The 21,881-nt window shown below is 33.9% G+C and overlaps 1 protein-coding gene and 1 long non-coding RNA gene across 4 annotated transcripts in view; both read right to left on the bottom strand.

Moving 5' to 3' along the window:
- The window catches only part of LOC127716401 (uncharacterized), an 84,865-nt gene that overhangs the window by 51,802 nt on the left and 11,182 nt on the right, over positions 1-21,881 (bottom strand). For both annotated transcript variants that reach the window (XM_052222591.1, XM_052222592.1), the window contains exons 4-8: positions 10,014-10,162; positions 8,930-9,122; positions 7,592-7,734; positions 6,850-7,000; positions 3,560-3,751 (exon numbers count right to left, since the gene is read on the bottom strand). In XM_052222591.1, the coding sequence (XP_052078551.1) occupies positions 3,560-3,751; positions 6,850-7,000; positions 7,592-7,734; positions 8,930-9,122; positions 10,014-10,162 (828 nt within the window). The remainder of the gene's footprint in view (positions 1-3,559; positions 3,752-6,849; positions 7,001-7,591; positions 7,735-8,929; positions 9,123-10,013; positions 10,163-21,881) is intronic.
- Positions 12,967-21,820, bottom strand: LOC127716414 (uncharacterized). Of its 2 annotated transcripts, XR_007988908.1 has the most exons (4): positions 20,637-21,820; positions 19,306-19,930; positions 14,450-15,544; positions 12,967-13,926 (listed from the first exon to the last, which is right to left on the bottom strand). It is a non-coding gene; the product is annotated as an uncharacterized LOC127716414 (long non-coding RNA). The 2 variants fall into 2 exon arrangements; XR_007988907.1 differs by having other exon boundaries at positions 12,967-15,544.

A 21,881-nucleotide genomic window follows, 5' to 3' on the forward strand; every position in this document is an offset into this window, starting at 1 on the left:
AACTGCATCATTTCACATACCTCATGGGATATCTAGGTATAAATAACACAAACTGCATCATTTTACCAAACTCAATGGATATCTAGGTATAAATAACACAAACTGCATCATTTCACCAAACTCATGGGATATCTAAGTATAAATAACACAAACTGCATCATTTCACCAAACTCATGGGATATAGAAGTATAAATAACACAAACTGCATCATTTTGATGAGCTCTTTGTTAGGAAGGTCTGGTGTGCAGATTATTATGTGAAGTACAGGAACAAATAATTAATGCTGAAGTAATCAAAGCAATACATGTTCATGCGTATCAATTTTTTTTTTTAATTTGTCACCAAGAATAAAATCAGGATATGTTATACCTAAATATCAAGTATCATTAATATCCAACCACTATGAAGTTTCCATGTATTTTGGCTGCCATTTCAAAAATTGGTTGTGGATAATATTTGACACTAAGATGTTTCTCAATATTTGCAACAATTATTATAAACAATTATGTGTAAGAAAATATAATTATTCTGTAAACAGGAAGTGGATGAGTGATGAATCTGAAAATGCATCTCACAGCAAAGCATGCTCACATGAAGCTCGATACCAAATTTCAGGAAGCTCTGATCTGTAGTTCCTGGGGAAAATATGTATTTTGTTTTGATTGGATTAAATTTTGTAGTCAATGAATCTGTGAAAATAAAATAACTCCATTCAAAGGTAAGGTCTTACATCATACATCTGCCTTACTGTAGTTCATTCAAAGGTAAGGTCTTACATCATATATTTGCCTAACAGTAGATCATTCAAAGGTAAGGTCTTACATCATATATCTGCCTTACAGTAGATCATTCAAAGGTAAGGTCTTACATCATCAGGGGTTCAAATTAAGATTTGGTACTGGAAGGTCCAGGACCTTTGACACTCCAAACTAAAAGGTCCACAACCTAAATCCCAGGTCCTACTTTTACATGAAATATTTCATAACTCAATAAGATACAAAATTAATGTGCTTTTGGAGTAAGGTTAGTTTGTTTCATCATATTTGAACTGCATGTGATGTTTCGTTTCTCATATAATGGGCTATTCAGCTAATAAACAGTTTACAACCTTCAATATTGAAGTACTGCTTACACATCAACACCATTTTTGCACTGGATTTCAAGAATAAATTCATAGTCACTGAAGGGTTTCCTTTTTTTGCAATACTGTATGCAGTGTTGAAAAGAACCTTATATCTATTTAACTGATCAGACCTACATTTCTGCTTGAGAAGACATTGTCCAAGTTTAGTGTCTGACAATAAATCTTTAGACTTAAAATTTGGGTCACTTTCATGGATCCACTGCTTTAAACAAGATAAATGCTGGGGTATCACTTCGTATATTTTAATTGGGTCTATTTTAAGATTTTGTGTTCCCCCTTAGAAGTGCACTTTCTTTTTCTGAATGGGTGGGGAACTTCTGGCAGTATGTGCATGACATTAGACCAGTTGATTCATCAAAATATAGCCACTGTTCGATCGATTTTCCAGTGGGGCTTAAATGTCCGTTCCCATTTTTCACGATCACATTTTTGGTCTTTAGTGAGATCTTCATTTGATTTCTTTTGAAGACGTTGAAGACACAGGCACTTTGTTTCTATCCATGGGAAGGTTGAATATCCTTCTATATTTATGGATAGTCGACCTTCCCATGGATAGAAACAAGTGCCTGTGATTGAAGACCGTTCATAATCTTCAGGCTTTCTCTTGGAAGACGTGACCTCAAAGTGAAACGGACTCATTTTGTTCGAAAATGCCTAAATGATTAAATGATTTGTCACGTGACTTCTTGCAACTATTTATAACCTTGTGTTTCCAAGAAATACAAGGTTAAAACTAACTTTTATCACTCGTCGGCAAGGTCAGAGATGAAACATTTTTACATCTCAATTTCAATAATAATATGGCTTAATAAATTGCTTTGCCGAGCGCAGCTGGAATAGACTGTAGAGGTCCAACCCTGAACAGTTGGGGCAAAAATAGACGCAAAATTTGCGCTTGATACAGGTCTGAATTTGGTTTGTAATTAAATATTTGACACAGAAGAACTGTAGTCAAAGAACTTAGAATTGGTTATATGATTTGAATTTATATTAAATTTTAGCTTTTGTGCAATACACTTTGCTTTTGTGAATTGACTCCCCTCCCCCCACAAAAAAAATAAAAAATTTACCCCCCCTTTTTTTTTGTTGCTTTTGTGCAATACACTATGCTGTTGTGTATTAACCATTGACCCCCACAATTTCTTTTTATCCCCCCTCCCCTTTTTCTCCCCAAAAAATTCTTTCCTTCAAGATATGATCATAATCTCAATGCAAATTTCCAATAGAGTTTGCAACCATAATTACCCATTTAATTTACCATAGTGCTACTTAATCTATTTTATAATAAAATTTAAAATATGGTGTCAAATCTTTCATATGGATTTTTTTCTAAAAAAAAAAAAGATGCAAAATATGCAGATATTTTTACTGGTCTTCCTTTATAAATATGCATTTCTTTAAACATAATTTAAAAGCAGTGTATTTGGATTACCTCCCTTACACTGCTTTTAAATTGTCTTAATTGTTCATTAACCATTACTCTATACATAATTTAAAAGCAGTGTAAGGGAGGTAATTCAAATGATGTATTTGAATTACCTCCCTTACACTGCGTTAAATTATGTTTTGTACTAAAGTATTTGTCCATTAACCAGAACACCCTTGTTTTTCCCCCTTTTTTGCCCCTGATTCCTAAACAGTTTGAGCCATAACCCCCCAAAGCAAATCCTAACCATCCCTTTGTGGTATGGAAACTTGTGGTATAATTTCAGAGAGATCCATACACTGTTCCACAAGTTATTGTCTGGAAACTAGAAAAATGCTTATTTTTGGCCCCTAATTCCTTAACTGTTGGTACCATAACCCCCAACCTTTCTTTTGTGGTATTGAACCTTATGGTAAAATTTCATAGAGATCCATTCACTTAAACTAAAGTTATTGTGCGAAAACCAATGTGTCTTCGGACGACGACGACAAAGACGACGCCAACGTCATACCAATATACGACCGCAAAAAAATAAAAATGACAATACAGATGGTTAAAAAGGTCAGCAAAGATCATTTTCATTTTCTTTAAAATCAAAGGTCTGTTGGGCGTAGCTAGTAACCAAAACGAAAGTCCGATTGCAACAGTGGAAGGTCACGCACCTCGGACCACCGCTAATTTGAACCCGTCATCACATATCTGCCAAACAGTAGATCATTCAAAGGTTAGGTCCTACATCATATATCTGCCTTACAGTAGATCATTCAAAGGTCAAGTCTTACTTTCACATCATATATCTGCCTTACAGTAGATCATTCAAAGGTCAAGTCTTACTTTCACATCATATATCTGCCTTACAGTAGATCATTCAAAGGTCAAGTCTTACTTTCACATCATATATCTGCCTTACATTAGATCATTCAAAGGTCAAGCCTTACTTTCACATCATATATCTGACTAACAGTAGAAAGTATAGTATCTGTACTCACTTGTCAAACATATGTCCATGCTCCTTGTGGGGATCAGAAAATTTAGGTGGTAACAGCTGTGTCCTCCAGACGACCTTCATTGGTAAAGGTGGTGAACCCTGGTCTATGACCTTATCTATCAGTGGTTGCCATGGTTTTTTAATGTTTTGTCTAAAACTGGTTAATCCTGGGTGTGGAGTCTTTGATAATACACTATAAATTTAATGTAAGAACTATTAAAATCAACATTTTATATCAGAATGAAATGAATGCTCCTCCTGTAGCATTGTCATAAAATGTTGCCCAACCTGAACGAACTTGCAAACTTAATCTGTATTAAAGTCATACTAAAACCCTTAAAAACACTTTATGTCCTGGTTACTAACAAAAATGGGGTGGATTAATCCTTAACATTTATTCAATGTTCTCTTTCCTACCTCCTTAAAAAAAGAAGTGTTTATCAACCAACTATTATACAATAATAAACTATTGACACAGAGATATGTCTCGCCTATCAGCATATAATTCAGAAAAAGACATCTGATGGACAGCAACATTGCTTATTAATTCAAAGTCTCTGGATCATTATCTAGTGGGGAGGGGCCTCAAAAGAGTCGTCAAACTGATATGCACTAAATTACTTATTAATTAGCCTATAAACACAATGGTAAACCTGTAATAATTTCTGTTTCTTTATCAAATTACAGATAACTTTTTATTCATACTTCAGAAATAATGTATTCTAAGTTCAGTGGTTGTCATTGGTTACTGTCTGTTATATATGTTGTTTTGTCATAAATCAGGCTGTTGGTTTTTTCGTTTTAATTGATTCACATTTTGTAATGTTGGGACCTTTTAAAGATGCCTATACTGTTAGGGTTTTGCTCTCATTGTTGAAGGCTGTTCCATAGGATATAATCATTTTTGCCAATTTATCATACATATGTAATCACCATTGCCTTATTAGCAACCATATCTGTGTTGTTAAAAGGTATGACATGTATCATGATTGCCCAATTCAAATATTCTGAATCTTGATTAAATATGCACATTATGGACAAAAGACTAATTTTTTTATGAATATTATTTCCCCTTAGGGTGAAAAGAGTTTACAATGAATTTTGTGTATAATTAACAGTATAATGCATGAAACGTTTAAACAAAACGATACATCTTTTGGAAATTTATGCTAGGTCAAATTTTCCTGTTTTTTTAAATGCTGTAAAAAAAAGCAATAAAATGCTCCAGGGCGCAGCTTGATACGACCGCAGAGGTCGAACCCTGAACAGTTGGGGCAAGTATGGACACAACATTCAAGCTTGATACAGCTCTGAATTTGGATTGTGATTAAATATTTGACACAGCATAGGTTTCTGACACTGAATGAATGTGGTCTAAGAACTTAAAAATTTTAAATTGGACATTCACCTATTATGGTCCAATATCCAAAATCTAAATACATGGTTAGATTCAGCATATCAAAGAACCCCAAGAATTCAATTTTTGATGAAATCAAACAAAGTTTAATTTTGGACCCTTTTGACCTCAATGTGGACAAAGTTGATAACGGGGCCAAAAAATCAAAAATCTAAATACATGGTTAGATTCAGCATATCAAAGAACCCCATATATTCAATTTTTGTTGAAATCAAACAAAGTTTAATTTTGGACCCCGATTTGGACCAACTTGAAAACTGGGCCCATAATCAAAAATCTAAATACATGTTTAGATTCAGCATATCAAAGAACCCTAAAAATTCAATTTTTGTTAAAATCAAACTAAGTTAAATTTTGGACCCTTTGGACCTTAATGTAGACCAATTTGAAAACGGAACCAAAAATAAAGAATCTAAATACACGGTTAGATTCGGCATATCAAAGAACCCCAATAATTCAATTTTTGATGAAATCAAACAAAGTTAAATTTTGGACCCTTTGGACCTCAATGTGGACCAATTTAAAAACGGGGCCCATAATCCAAAAACTTAATACACGGTTAGATTCAGCATATTAAAGAACCCCAAGAATTCAAGAATAAAACCCCATTGAAATTGATCAAGAAATAAGCAATTTATACGAAGTATCTTCTTTTGCACAATACTGTGCAATTGAATATTTCTTGCTATTGCGCAATACTGTACAATTGACAATTTCTTGCTATTGCGCAATATTGTGCTATTGGATATTTCTTGCTATTGCGCAATACTGTGCAATTGAATATTTCTTGCTATTGCGCAATACTGTGCAATTGAAGATTTCTTGCTATTGTGCAATACTGTGCAATTGAAAATTTCTTGCTATTGCACAATACTTATTATATAATACTTTACACATCCTGTTTGGTGTGTATCTCCTACCATTTCATTATTATTTGCTTTTAAATATAAATCAGAAATAACCAACTTAAAATGGAAAATTTTAAAAGAAAAAAAAAAGGAAAAAAAGAAAAAAAAAGAAAAAAAAAAAATCCCCCCCCAAAATTTTTTGAACCCCCTTATGATTCATCACCCCCAAACTCAATCCCAGCCTTCCCTTTGTGGTATGGTACCTTGCAGTACAATTTCAGAGAGATCCATACACTTGAACACAAGTTATTGTCTGGAAACTAGAAAAATGCTTATTTTTGGCCCCTTTTTGGCCCCGAATTCCTAAACGTTTCGGGCGATTACCCCCAAACTCAATTCCAGCTTTCCCTTTGTGATATGGAACCTCGTAGTACAATTTCAGAAATATCCAAACACTTACACACAAGTTATTGTCATGAAACTAGAAAAATGCTTGTTTTTTGCCCCTTTTTTGGCCCCTAATTCCTAAAATTTTGAGGCAATTACCCCCAAAATCAATTACAGCCTTCCCTTTGTGATATGGAACCTTGTGGTACAATGTCAGAGAGATCCATACACTTACACACAAGTTATTGTCTGGAAGTTACAAAAATGCTTATTTTTGGCCCCTTTTTGGCCCCTAATTCCTTAACTGTTGGTACCATAAGCCCCAAAATCAATCCCAACCTTCCTTTCGTGGTATTGAACCTTATGGTAAAATTTCATGGAGATCCATTCACTTAAACTAAAGTTAGAGTGCGAAAACCAATATGTCTTCGGACGACGCAGGACGACGACGACAACGACGACGACGACGACGCCAACGTCATGCCAATATACGACCAAAAAATTTTTAATTTTTGCGGTCGTATAAAAATTAAACACAAGGAAAAACCTGATATAGGGTAAAGATATTTTTTTAAATACAATTCTGACTCCATTAGCAATTAATCTAAATATTTTTCTTTTAACAAATGTTTGACTCACTTAGCAATAAATCTTCGATACATTTTAGATGACTCCTCCGTTTTACCCTGTAATGCATAAACCATGGATAGGTAATAGTACAGATATTTTTCTTTCTCTGCCAGAGTCTGTAAACGTTTAATAGCCTCATCATACAGGGAACCAGTCTTCCCTGAAATGAATACAAAAAAATATTTATTGTTAACTCAGAATTTGTACTTATCCTAGTACAAAGTTGTAAAAAGTTTCATGTTCATATTTCACAGGTCAATAAATCACAAAATGTTTTGATATCCTATAAACAAGGTTTTAAATGACATGACAGTATACTGATAAGGTTTTCAATCACATGACTGTATTCTGATAAGGTTTAAATCACATGACAGTATACTGATAAGGTTTTAAATCACATGATCGTATTCTGATAAGGTTTAAATCACATGACAGTATACTGATAAGGTTTTAAATCACATGACTGTATTCTGATAAGGTTTAAATCACATGACAGTATTCTGATAAGGTTTTAAATCACATGACCGTATTCTGATAAGGTTTAAATCACATGACAGTATACTGACAAGGTTTTAAATCACATTACAGTATTCTGATAGGGTTTTAAATCACATCACTGTATTCTAACAAGGTTTTCAATCACATGACTATATTTAGACAAGGTATTAAATCACATGACTTTATTCGGACAAGGTTTTAAATCATTTGACTGTATTCTAACAAGGTTATAAAGAAGTTTATTAATACAAACCATGCCAATAACTTCCAAAATAACACAAGAATGCATCAAAAGCAGACAGGGGTCCAGCACACTCTATAGATTCTGGTAATTTAACAGAAATTGCTGACATCCAAGCTGCCAATGATCGATCTGCTTTCTGAAAACTCAATAATCTACAAATCAGAGGAGTACAAAATGAGTTTCTGGTCACTCAATAACCTACAATATGGAGGAGTACAAAAAGAGTTTCTGTTAACTCAATAACCTAAAATTCAGAGGAGTATAAAATGACTTAGGTATAAAGAAAGTAAATTCTGGGAGTTGATAGAAAGGGCTGACATCCTGGTTAAAGAGAAATAAATTTTATAATTACTAAAAGTGTTTGTAATAGATATTGGCCGTACGGTGACCTATAGTTGTTAATTTCTGTGTCATTTGGTCTCTTGTGGAGAGCTGTCTCATTGGCAATCATACCACATCTTCTTTTTTACATTCCTCAATTCTGTGCAAGCAGTCACATGAAACAGAACTATATATAACTGTGATACCTAAAAGCTAATTACAATATAGTTTTTAAATTGTAGACATAATTGTACCAGTGATAATTCCTTAAGTTATTCAATAATCTACAATACAGCCCATAGCATCCTAGATCTACAGTATCTTACCCTACATCATTAGACACAGCCCATAGCATCCTAGATCTACAGTATCTTACCCTACATCATTAGACACAGCACATAGCATCCTATATCTACAGTATCTTACCCTACATCATTAGACACAGCACATAGCATCCTATATCTTCAGTATCTTACCCTACATCATTAGACGCAGCACATAGCATCCTATATCTACAGTATCTTACCCTACATCATTAGACACAGCACATAGCATCCTATATCTACAGTATCTTACCCTACATCATTAGACGTAGCACATAGCATCCTATATCTACAGTATCTTAACCTACATCATTAGACCCAGCACATAGCATCCTATATCTACAGTATCTTACCCTACATCATTAGATACATCACATAGCATCCTATATCTACAGTATCTTACCCTACATCATTAGATACAGCACATAGCATCCTAGATCTACAGTATCTTACCCTACATCATTAGACGTAGCACATAGCATCCTATATCTACAGTATCTTAACCTACATCATTAGACCCAGCACATAGCATCCTATATCTACAGTATCTTAACCTACATCATTAGACCCAGCACATAGCATCCTATATCTACAGTATCTTAACCTACATCATTAGACCCAGCACATAGCATCCTATATCTACAGTATCTTAACCTACATCATTAGACGTAGCACATAGTATCTTATATCTACAGTATCTTACCCTACATCATTAGACGCAGCACATAGCATCCTAGTCTGTCTGTCAATTTCAGCCACTAAATCTTCTTTGTTGTGTTTTTGTTTTGTTGCTAATGCATCTTTGGCTAAATGGAAATATCTAACAGCAGAATCACTGTCTCCGAAATGTAGAAACATCCTTCCTGCTTCAGATAGATACATAGCTTTCACTCTCACTGAAATATAATAAATAATAAACTAAGCTAATGACACCCTTCCTGCTTCAGATAGATACATAGCTTTCACCCTGACTGAAATATAATAAATAATAAACTTAGCTAGAGACACCCTTCCTGCTTCAGATAGATACATAGCTTTCACCCTGACTGAAATATAATAAATAATAAACTTAGCTAGAGACACCCTTCCTGCTTCAGATAGATACATAGCTTTCACCCTGACTGAAATATAATAAATAATAAACTTAGCTAGAGACACCCTTCCTGCTTCAGATAGATACATTGCTTTCACCCTCACTGAAAATATAATAAATAATAAAATTAGCTACAAAAATAAACAAGATTTCCACTATGTAGTGTGGAATTCAATCACAAAATGTGAATTTGCTGCAAAAGGTCAAGAGAGTTTATGTCCAATTACTCCAGCAACCCACTTCCAAAAGAAAGTCCAGACATTATTAGGATGGAGTCATGGTGTGATGACTGGCTATCACATTTGTCATTTAGGAGCCTTTTATAGCTGCATATATATATGTGGTATGATGTTTCCTCATTGTTGAAGGCTGTAAGATGACCTATAGTTGTTAACTTCTATGTCATTTGGTCTCTGGTGGAGAGTTGTCTCATTGGCAATATACCGCATCTTCTTATTAATGTGTAAATAGATATAAGAAGATGTGGTATGAGTGCCAATGAGACAACTCTCCATCCAAGTCAAAATTTGTAAAAGTAAACCAGTATAGGTCAAAGTATGGCCTTCAACACAGTGCCTTGGCTCACACTGAACAGCAAGCTATAAAGGGCCCCAACAATGACTAGTGTAAAACCATTCAAACAAGATTTTGTTTTAATGATTTTTTTATCATGCTGGATCTCAGATAAACTTACCTTTAGACTCACGGTCAACTAATTTCAGGAAGGCTTGGGAGGCCTGCCTAAGATCACCTCTTGCCCACAGAACATAAGGAAAAACTAGGTCAAAAACTCTGTCATCAAATACAATGTCATATTCTTTGGAATCCCTTGAACTTGAACATCTGAAAAATAAACATAGATAAAATGCTATTACAAATGTTGCTTCCCCACAAATTTCCAAGAAGGCCAAAGTCAGGCTATGTGATATGATGGCCTATGAGACAACTATACATGAAGACCAAAGTCAGGCTATGTGATATGATGGCCTATGAGACAACTATACATGAAGACCAAAGTCAGGCTATGTGATATGATGGCCTATGAGACAACTATACATGAAGACCAAAGTCAGGCTATGTGATATGATGGCCTATGAGACAACTATCTATGAAGGCCAAAGTCAGGCGATGTGATATGATGGCCTATGAGACTATACATGAAGACCAAAGTCAGGCTATGTGATATGATGGCCTATGAGACAACTATACATGAAGACCAAAGTCAGGCGATGTGATATGATGGCCTATGAGACAACTATACATGAAGACCAAAGTCAGGCTATGTGATATGATGGCCTATGAGACAACTATACATGAAGACCAAAGTCAGGCGATGTGATATGATGGCCTATGAGACAACTATACATGAAGACCAAAGTCAGGCTATGTGATATGATGGCCTATGAGACAACTATACATGAAGACCAAAGTCAGGCGATGTGATATGATAGCCTATGAGACGAATATACATGAAGACCAAAGTCAGGCTATGTGATATGATGGCCCATGAGACAACTATACATGAAGACCAAAGTCAGGCGATGTGATATGATGGCCTATGAGACAACTATACATGAAGACCAAAGTCAGGCTATGTGATATGATGGCCTATGAGACAACTATACATGAAGACCAAAGTCAGGCTATGTGATATGATGGCCTATGAGACAACTATACATGAAGACCAAAGTCAGGCGATGTGATATGATGGCCTATGAGACAACTATCTATGAAGGCCAAAGTCAGACTATGTGATATGATGCATGGCCTATGAGACAACTACTGTAAATTTAGAAATTATTGCGTGCATTTATTATTGCGAATGTTAAAAAATGGACATAAATGTGAGTTTAATTATTGCGATTTCAGTAAAATCTGCATACAAATATATGTTTCAGATATCAAAATGCGAGTTCATATTATTGCGATACTCACCCAGTCGCATTATTCGCATTAATAAAAACTTCGCAATAATTTCTGAATTTACAGTATCTAGGAAGGCCAAAGTCAGGCTATGTGATATGATGGCCTATGAGACAAATATCTATGAAGGCCAAAGTCAGGAGATGTGATATTATGGCCTATGAGACAATTTTCCATGAAAACCAAAGGGCAAGGATGTGAACATTTTGTGTGTTTAACCCTGCCATATTCTGTATGTATGTGCCTATCCCAAGTCAGGAGCCTGTAATTCAGTGGTTGATGCTGTGTTACATATTTGTTTTTCCTTAATTTTTTGGTACATTAATTAGGCCGTTAGTTTTCTCGTTTGAATTGTTTTACATTTGTCATTTAGGGGCCTTTTATAGTTGACTGTGGTATGGGCTTTGCTCATTGTTGAAGGTCGTACGGTGACCTATAGCTGTTAATTTCTGTGTCATTTGGTCTCTTGTGAAGAGTTGTCTCATTGGCAATCATACCACATTTATATTTACAGGTCATTGTACAGCTCTCAACAATGAGCAAAAGATTTAATATATAGTAAGCTATAAAAGGCCCAGGCATGGCAAAATGTGAAACGATTTAAACAAAAACCTTCAAAATTACATTCAAATGTGGTAAAACTACACAACATAAAACATAATTCATAAATTGTATGTAAAAATTCATTTTACAGGGCTTGAGTGCTTGAAACTAACGATATCCTAGTGAACTTGATGTTAAGGACACTACAGAAATTGACACTAAAATAGAATTAAACTACAGGCTCTAAAGATTCTGTGTCGCTCACCAGCATGTTTAACTATTCAAAAAGTTAAAATATTTCCTTAACAACTTACAATATCAAAACTGCCAACTTTTTATAATCTAAGAAGACAGAGACTAAACATGCTAAAGACATCTCTTATATATATGTCATATGTGCTTTCAAATATTTTCAACTCATTTGCATGCCTGTTTGATAAATTTAGTTTAAAATTAAGGACTGCAGGTGTCAAACATGATTCCTCAGAGAAATCCACCATTAATCAAGAGAGTTGGCAGGTCTGCTATGTACTTTATCTACCTACAGATTCCCTGGACGTTTGTCATTCATAAAACAGGGACTTTCCCTGGTATAGATCTGCCAGTGAGATGATTACTGGTATTTCTGTTATCTATGTGATGTGATTAAATTACATACAATACCAATGTTGTTCAGGGCTTTATCTGCTAGCACAACAACATATTTGTCTTGGACATAGGACCAAGGGTCCGGAAACAGTCATGTTTGCCAGTGTTGACCTAAGGTAGCAATACACAATTAGAAGTTTAGTTTCACATTTTGGCCATGGTGAATATTTTAAATATGCAAGTTTTTGTACAATAAAACTGATTTTTAGATAGCTAACATATATTCTATGGGCCATTTTTTTGTTTGACAGTCCGTATTTTCACATCCTTATCACCCATAGGTCCAGAAATTATTGTAGTGTTTTTCAACAAAGATTTGACCCTTGAACTTTTCAATTCAATTTTATGGCAAAATGAGCTGAAATGCATATGATTTTTTTTGGACCTCTTGATAGATAAATGTCTATGGTTTCAGGAAAGGCATCACTCTAATGAATTGAAATTCTCCTTTGAACCAAATTTTGGGGACTTTTTCAAACCCTTTTTGTAGCACAACAAAACTGTTCACAAAAAACAACAGCTTAACACCTTCATCACTGTTTATAAATAAAATGCTTCGCTGGGCGCAGCTTGATACGACCGCAGAGGTCGAACCCTGAACAGTTGGGGCAAGTATGGACACAACATTCAAGCTTGATACAGCTCTGAATTTGGATTGTGATTAAATATTTGACACAGCATAGGTTTCTGACACAGAAAGAATGTGGTCTAAGAACTTCAATTTTTTTAATTTACCTATTATGGTCCAATGTCCAAAATCAAAATACATGGTTAGATTCAGCATATCAAAGAACCCCATATATTCAATTTTTGTTGAAATCAAACAAAGTTTAATTTTGGACCCCAACTTGGACAAACTTGAAAACTGGTCCCATAATCAAAAATCTAAACACATGTTTAGATTCAGCATATCAAAGTACCCAAAGAATTCAATTTTTGTTAAAATCAAACTAAGTTTAATTTTGGACCCTTTGGACCTTAATGTAGACAAATTTAAAAAACGGGACCCAAAATTAAAAATCTTAAAACACGGTTAGATTTGGCATATCATAGAACCCCAATTATTCAATTTTTGATGAAATCAAACAAAGTTTAATTTTGGACCCTTTTGACCTCAATATGAACCAATTTGATAGCGGGCCCACAAATAAAAAATCTAAATACATGGTAAGATTCAGCATATCAAAGAACCCCATATATTCAATTTTTGTTGAAATCAAACAAAGTTTAATTTTGGACCCCAATTTGGACCAACTTGAAAACTGGGCCAAAAATCTAAAAACATGTTTAGATTCAGCATATCAAAGAACCCCATATATTCAATTTTTGTTGAAATCAAACAAAGTTTAATTTTGGACCCCAACTTGGACAAACTTGAAAACTGGTCCCATAATCAAAAATCTAAACACATGTTTAGATTCAGCATATCAAAGAACCCCAAAAATTCAATTTTTGTTAAAATCAAACTAAGTTTAATTTTGGACCCTTTGGACCTTAATGTAGACCAATTTAAAAAACAGGACCCAAAATTAAAAATCTAAATACACGGTTAGATTTGGCATATCAAAGAACCCCAATAATTCAATTTTTGATGAAATCAAACAAAGTTTAATTTTGGACCCTTTTGACCTCAATATGAACCAATTTGATAGCGGGCCCACAAATAAAAAATCTAAATACATGGTAAGATTCAGCATATCAAAGAACCCCATATATTCAATTTTTGTTGAAATCAAACAAAGTTTAATTTTGGACCCCAATTTGGACCAACTTGAAAACTGGGCCAAAAATCTAAAATCTAAATACATGTTAAGATTCAGCATATCAAAGAACCCCATATATTCATTTTTTGTTGAAATCAAACAAAGTTTAATTTTGGACCCCAACTTGGACCAACTTGAAAACTGGGCTCATAATCAAAAATCTAAACACATGTTTAGATTCAGCATATCAAAGAACCCCAAGAATTCATTTTTTGTTAAAATCAAACTAAGTTTAATTTTGGACCCTTTGGACCTTAATGTAGACCAATTTAAAAAACGGGACCCAAAATTAAAAATCTATATACACGGTTAGATTCGGCATATCAAAGAACCCCAATAATTCAATTTTTGATGAAATCAAACAAAGTTAAATTTTGGACCCTTTGGACCTCAATGTGGACCAATTTAAAAACGAGGCCCAAAATCCAAAAACTTAATACACGGTTAGATTCAGCATATTAAAGAACCCCAAGAATTCAAGAATAAAACCCCATTGAAATTGATCAAGAAATAAGCAATTTATACGAAGTATCTTCTTTTGCACAATACTGTGCAATTGAATATTTCTTGCTATTGCGCAATACTGTACAATTGACAATTTCTTGCTATTGCGCAATACTGTACAATTGACAATTTCTTGCTATTGGGCAATATTGTGCTATTGGATATTTCTTGCTATTGCGCAATACTGTGCAATTGAAGATTTCTTGCTATTGCGCAATACTGCGCAATTGAAGATTTCTTGCTATTGTGCAATACTGTGCAATTGAAAATTTCTTGCTATTGCACAATACTTATTATATAATAATTTACACATCCTGTTTGGTGTATATCTCCTACCATATCATTATTATTTGCTTTTAAATATAAATCAGAAATAACCAACTTAAAATGGAAAATTTTAAAAGAAAAAAAAAAGGAAAAAAAGAAAAAAAAAAAAATCCCCCCCCCCCCAAATTTTTTGTACCCCCTTATGATTCATCACCCCCAAACTCAATCCCAGCCTTCCCTTTGTGGTATGGTACCTTGCAGTACAATTTCAGAGAGATCCATACACTTGAACACAAGTTATTGTCTGGAAACTAGAAAAATGCTTATTTTTGGCCCCTTTTTGGCCCCCAATTCCTAAACGTTTCGGGCAATTACCCCCAAACTCAATTCCAGCTTTCCCTTTGTGATATGGAACCTTGTAGTACAATTTCAGAAATATCCAAACACTTACACACAAGTTATTGTCATGAAACTAGAAAAATGCTTGTTTTTTGCCCCTTTTTTGGCCCCTAATTCCTAAAATTTTGAGGCAATTACCCCCAAAATCAATTACAGCCTTCCCTTTGTGATATGGAACCTTGTGGTACAATGTCAGAGAGATCCATACACTTACACACAAGTTATTGTCTGAAAGTTACAAAAATGCTTATTTTTGGCCCCTTTTTGGCCCCTAATTCCTTAACTGTTGGTACCATAACCCCCAAAATCAATCCCAACCTTCCTTTAGTGGTATTGAACCTTATGGTGAAATTTCATGGAGATCCATTCACTTAAACTAAAGTTAGAGTGCGAAAACCAATGTGTCTTCGGACGACGCCAGACGACGCCGGACGACGACGACGACGACGACGACGACGACGACGACGACGACGACGCCAACGTCATACCAATATACGACCAAAAAATTTTTAATTTTTGCGGTCGTATAAAAACAAAGATTTAAAACCAATTGAAAACGAGTCACGAAAAATGCACTTATCACGAGTCACGGATAATAAATCCATGAAAAAACAAATAACGGAAAGCAAATTTCCACGATCACGAAGGAAGAAAATAACCCACCAGCCCGCTCTTTAATTACTTTTCAGCAAAGACAATCATCAATTCTGATTTAAAAATTAAAACTTAATTTAATTTACGTAGAAAAAAGTATTTTTTCATGAGTAACACATATGCTATATTTACTATGTAATTAACGCATGTCTAAAATTGTCTTCAGTAAATTAGACACTTAATAAAATAAAATTCTTCGCTGGGGCGCAGCTTGATACGACCGCAGAGGTCGAACCCTGAACAGTTGGGGCAAGTATGGACACAACATTCAAGCTTGATACAGCTCTGAATTTGGATTGTTATTAAAAATTTGACACAGCATAGGTTTCTGACACAGAAAGAATGTGTACTAAGAACTTGGATTTTTTTAATTTACCTGGTCCAATGTCCAAAATCAAAATACATGGTTAGATTCAGCATATCAAAGAACCCCATATATTCAATTTTTATTAAAATCAAACAAAGTTTAATTTTGGACCCCAACTTGGACAAACTTGAAAACTGGGCCCATAATCAAAAATCTAAACACATGTTTAGATTCAGCATATCAAAGAACCCCAAGAATTCAATTTTTGCTAAAATCAAACTAAGTTTAATTTTGGACCCTTTGGACCTTAATGTAGACCAATTTAAAAAAAGGGACTTTAAATTAAAAATCTAAATACACGGTTAGATTTGGAATATCAAAGAACCCCAATAATTCAATTTTTGATGAAATCAAACAAAGTTTAATTTGGACCCTTTTGACCTCAATATGAACCAATTTGATAGCGGGGCCCACAAATAAAAAATCTAAATTCATGGTTAGATTCAGCATATCAAAGAACCTCATATATTCAATTTTTGTTGAAATCAAAAAAAGTTTAATTTTGGACCCTTTTGACCTCAATATGAACCAATTTGATAGTGGGACCCACAAATAAAAAATCTAAATACATGGTTAGATTCAGCATATCAAAGAACCTCATATATTCAATTTTTTGTTAAAATCAAACAAAGTTTAATTTTGGACCCCAATTTGGACCAACTTGAAAACTGGGCCCATAATCAAAAATCTAAATACATGTTTAGATTCAGCATATCAAAGAACCCCATATATTCAATTTTTGTTGAAATCAAACAAAGTTTAAATACTGGACCCTATCTTGGACCAACTTGAAAACTGGGCCCATAATCAAAAATCTAAACACATGTTTAGATTCAGCATATCAAAGAACCCCAGGAATTCAATTTTTGCTAAAATCAAACTAAGTTTAATTTTGGACCCTTTGGACCTTAATGTAGACCAATTTAAAAAACAGGACCCAAAATTAAAAATCTAAATACACGGTTAGATTTGGAATATCAAAGAACCCCAATAATTCAATTTTAGATGAAATCAAACAAAGTTTAATTTTGGACCCTTTTGACCTCAATATGAACCAATTTGATAACGGGGTCCACAAATAAAAATTCTAATTACATGGTTAGATTCAGCATATCAAAGAACCCCATATATTCAATTTTTGTTGAAATCAGACAAAGTTTAATTTTGGACCCCAATTTGGACCAAATTGAAAATTGGACCAAAAATCAAAAATCTAAATTCTTGTTTAGATTCAGCATACCAAAGAACCTCATATATTCAATTTTTGCTAAAATCAAACAAAGTTTAATTTTGGACCCTTTGGACCTTAATGTAGACCAATTTGAAAACTGGACCCAAAATTAAAAATCTAAATACACTGTTAGATTCGGCATAACAAATAAATAAATGTGATCAAAGATTTTACAAATCTAATGCGCCATACTGTGCAATTAAAGATTACTTCTTGAAATTTTTCAATATTTGAAATTTGAAAAAAAAAAAATATTTGAAGAATAATTCTTTTTAATTTCTGAAATCTGAATTGAGAAAAAATTGACCCCCCACAATTTCTTTTTATCCCCCCCCCTTTTTTCCCCAAAAAAATTCTTTCCCTCAAGATATGGTCATAATCTCAATTCAAATTTCCAATGGAGTTGGCAACCATAATTACCCATTTAAATTTACCATAGTGCTAACTTTATCTATTTTATAATAGAATTAATAAAATGCTCCGCAGGGCGCAGCTTGATACGACCGCAGAGGTCGAAACCCTGAACAGTTGGGGCAAGTATGGACACAACATTCAAGCTTGATACAGCTCTGAATTTGGATTTTGATTAAATATTTGACACAGCATAGGTTTCTGACACAGAATGAATGTGGTCTAAGAACTTAAAAATTTGAAATTGGACATTCACCTATTATGGTCCAATATCCAAAATCTAAATACATGGTTAGATTCAGTATATCAAAGAACCCCAAGAATTCAATTTTTGATGACATCAAACAAAGTTTAATTTTGGACCCTTTTGACCTCAATGTGGACAAAGTTGATAACGGGGCCCAAAAATCAAAAATCTAAAAACATGGTTAGATTCAGCATATCAAAGAACCCCATATATTCAATTTTTGTTGAAATCAAACAAAGTTTAATTTTGGACCCTTTGGACCTCAATGTGGACCAATTTAAAAACGGGGCCCAAAATCCAAAAACTTAATACATGGTAAGATTCAGCATATTAAAGAACCCCAAGAATTCAAGAATAAAACCCCATTGAAATTGAACAAGAAATAAGCAATTTATACGAAGTATCTTCTTTTGCACAATACTGTGCAATTGAATATTTCTTGCTATTGCGCAATACTGTACAATTGACAATTTCTTGCTATTGCGCAATATTGTGCTATTGGATATTTCTTGCTATTGCACAATACTGTGCAATTGAATATTTCTTGCTATTGCGCAATACTGTACAATTGACAATTTCTTGCTATTGTGCAATACTGTGCAATTGAAAATTTCTTGCTATTGCACAATACTTATTATATAATAATTTACACATCCTGTTTGGTGTGTATCTCCTACCATATCATTATTATTTGCTTTTAAATATAAAACAGAAATAACCAACTTTAAATGGAAAATTTTAAAAGAAAAAAAAAAAAAAAAAAAAAAAAAAAGTGGAAAAAAAAAAATCCCCCCCCCAAATTTTTTGAACCCCCATATGATTCATCACCCCCAAACTCAATCCCAGCCTTCCCTTTGTGGTATGGTACCTTGCAGTACAATTTCAGAGAGATCCATACACTTGAACACAAGTTATTGTCTGGAAACTAGAAAAATGCTTATTTTTGGCCCCTTTTTGGCCCCTTATTCCTAAACATTTTGGGCAATTACCCCTAAACTCAATTCAAGCTTTCCCTTTGTGATATGAAACCTTGTAGTACAATTTCAGAAAGATCCATACACTTACACACAAGTTATTATCATGAAACTAGAAAAATGCTTGTTTTTTTCCCCTTTTTTGGCCCCTAATTCCTTATATTTTGAGGCAATTACCCCCAAAATCAATCCCAGCATTCCCTGTGTGATATGGAACCTTGTGGTACAATTTCAAAGAGATCCATACACTTGAACACAAGTTATTGTCTGGAAACTAGAAAAATGCTTATTTTTGGCCCCTTTTTGGCCCCTTATTCCTAAACGTTTTGGGCAATTACCCCCAAACTCAATTCCAGCTTTCCCTTTGTGAAATGGAACCTTGTAGTACAATTTCAGAAAGATCCATACACTTACACACAAGTTATTGTCATGAAACTAGAAAAATGCTTGTTTTTTGCCCCTTTTTTGGCCCCTAATTCCTAATATTTTGAGGCAATTACCCCCCAAAATCAATCCCAGCATTCCCTGTGTGATATGGAACCTTGTGGTACAATGTCAAAGAGATCCATACACTAACACACAAGTTATGTCTGGAAGTTACAAACATGCTTATTTTTGGCCCCTTTTTGGCCCCTAATTCCTTAACTGTTGGTACCATAACCTCCAAAATCAATCCCAACCTTCCTTTTGTGGTATTGAACCTTTTAGTAAAATTTCATAGAGATCCATTCACTTAAACTAAAGTTAGAGTGCGAAAACCAATGTGTCTTCGGACGACGCCAACGTCATACCAATATACGACCGCAAAATTTTTTTTCGGTCGAATAAAAATATAGTGTCAAATCTTTCATATGGATTTTTTTGTAAAAAAAAAAGATGCAACATTTGCAGATATTTTTACTGGTCTTCCTTTATAAATATGCATTTCTTTACACATAATTTAAAAGCAGTGTAAGGGAAGTAACCAAAACGTTGTATTTGGATTACCTCCCTTACACTGTTTTAAATTATCTTTATTGTTCATTAACCATTACTTTATACATAATTTAAAAGCAGTGTAAGGGAGATAATTTCAATGATGTATTTGATTTATCTCCCTTATACTGCTTTAAATTATGTTTTGTACTAAAGTATTTGTCCATTAACCAGGACAACCTTGTTTTTCCCCCTTTTTTGCCCCTAATTCCTAAACAGTTTGAGCCATAACCCCCCAAAGCAAATCCTAACCATCCCTTTGTGGTATGGAAACTTGTAGTATAATTTCAGAGAGATCCATACACCGTTCCACAGTTATTGTCTGGAAACTAGAAAATGCTTATTTTTGGCCCCTTTTTGGCCCCTAATTCCTTAACTGTTGGTACCATAACCCCCAAAATCAATCCCAACCTTCCTTTTGTGGTATTTAACCTTATGGTCAAATTTCAAAAAGATCCATTCACTTAAACTAAAGTTAGAGTGCGAAAACCAATGTGTCTTCGGACGATGACGCCGGACGACGACAACGCCAACGTCATACCAATATACGACCACAAAATTTTTTTGCGGTCGTATAAAAACGGGACCCAAAATTAAAAATCTAAAAACACGGTTAGATTTGGCATATCAAAGAACCCCAAGAATTCAATTTTTGATGAAATCAAACAAAGTTTAATTTTGGACCCTTTTGACCTCAATATGAACCAATTTGATAGCGGGCCCACAAATAAAAAATCTAAATACATGGTAAGATTCAGCATATCAAAGAACCCCATATATTCAATTTTTGTTGAAATCAAACAAAGTTTAATTTTGGACCCCAATTTGGACCAACTTGAAAACTGGGCCAAAAATCTAAAATCTTAATACATGTTTAGATTCAGCATATCAAAGAACCCCATATATTCAATTTTTGTTGAAATCAAACAAAGTTTAATTTTGGACCCCAATTTGGACCAACTTGAAAACTGGGCCCAAAATCAAAAATCTAAACACATGTTTAGATTCAGCATATCAAAGAACCCCAATAATTAAATTTTTGATGAAATCAAACAAAGTTTAATTTTGGACCCCAACTTTGACCTCAATATGAACCAATTTGATAGCGGGGTCCACAAATAAAAATCTAAATACATGGTTAGATTCAGCATATCAAAGAACCCCATATATTCAATTTTTGTTGAAATCAAACAAAGTTTAATTTTGGACCCCGATTTGGACCAACTTGAAAACTGGGCCAAAAATCAAAAATCTAAATACATGTATAGATTCAACATATCAAAGAACCCCAAATATTCAATTTTTGTTAAAATCAAACAAAAGTTTAATTTTGGACCCTTTGGACCTTAATGTAGACCAATTTGAAAACTGGACCCAAAATTAAAAATCTAAATACACCGTTAGATTCGGCATAACAAATAAATAAATGTGGTCAAAGATTTTACAAATCTAATGCGCCATACTGTGCAATTAAAGATTACTTCTTGAAATTTTTCAATATTTGAAATTTGAAAAAAAAATAATATTTGAAGAATAATTCTTTTTAATTTCTGAAATCTGAAATGAGAAAAAATTGACCCCCCACAATTTCTTTTTACCCCCCCCCCCCCCCCCCCCTTTTTTTCCAAAAAAAAATCTTTCCCTCAAGATATGGTC

The sequence above is a fragment of the Mytilus californianus genome, unplaced genomic scaffold, assembly GCF_021869535.1.
Source record: "Mytilus californianus isolate M0D057914Y unplaced genomic scaffold, xbMytCali1.0.p SCAF_9, whole genome shotgun sequence".
Lineage (NCBI taxonomy): Eukaryota > Metazoa > Mollusca > Bivalvia > Mytilida > Mytilidae > Mytilus > Mytilus californianus.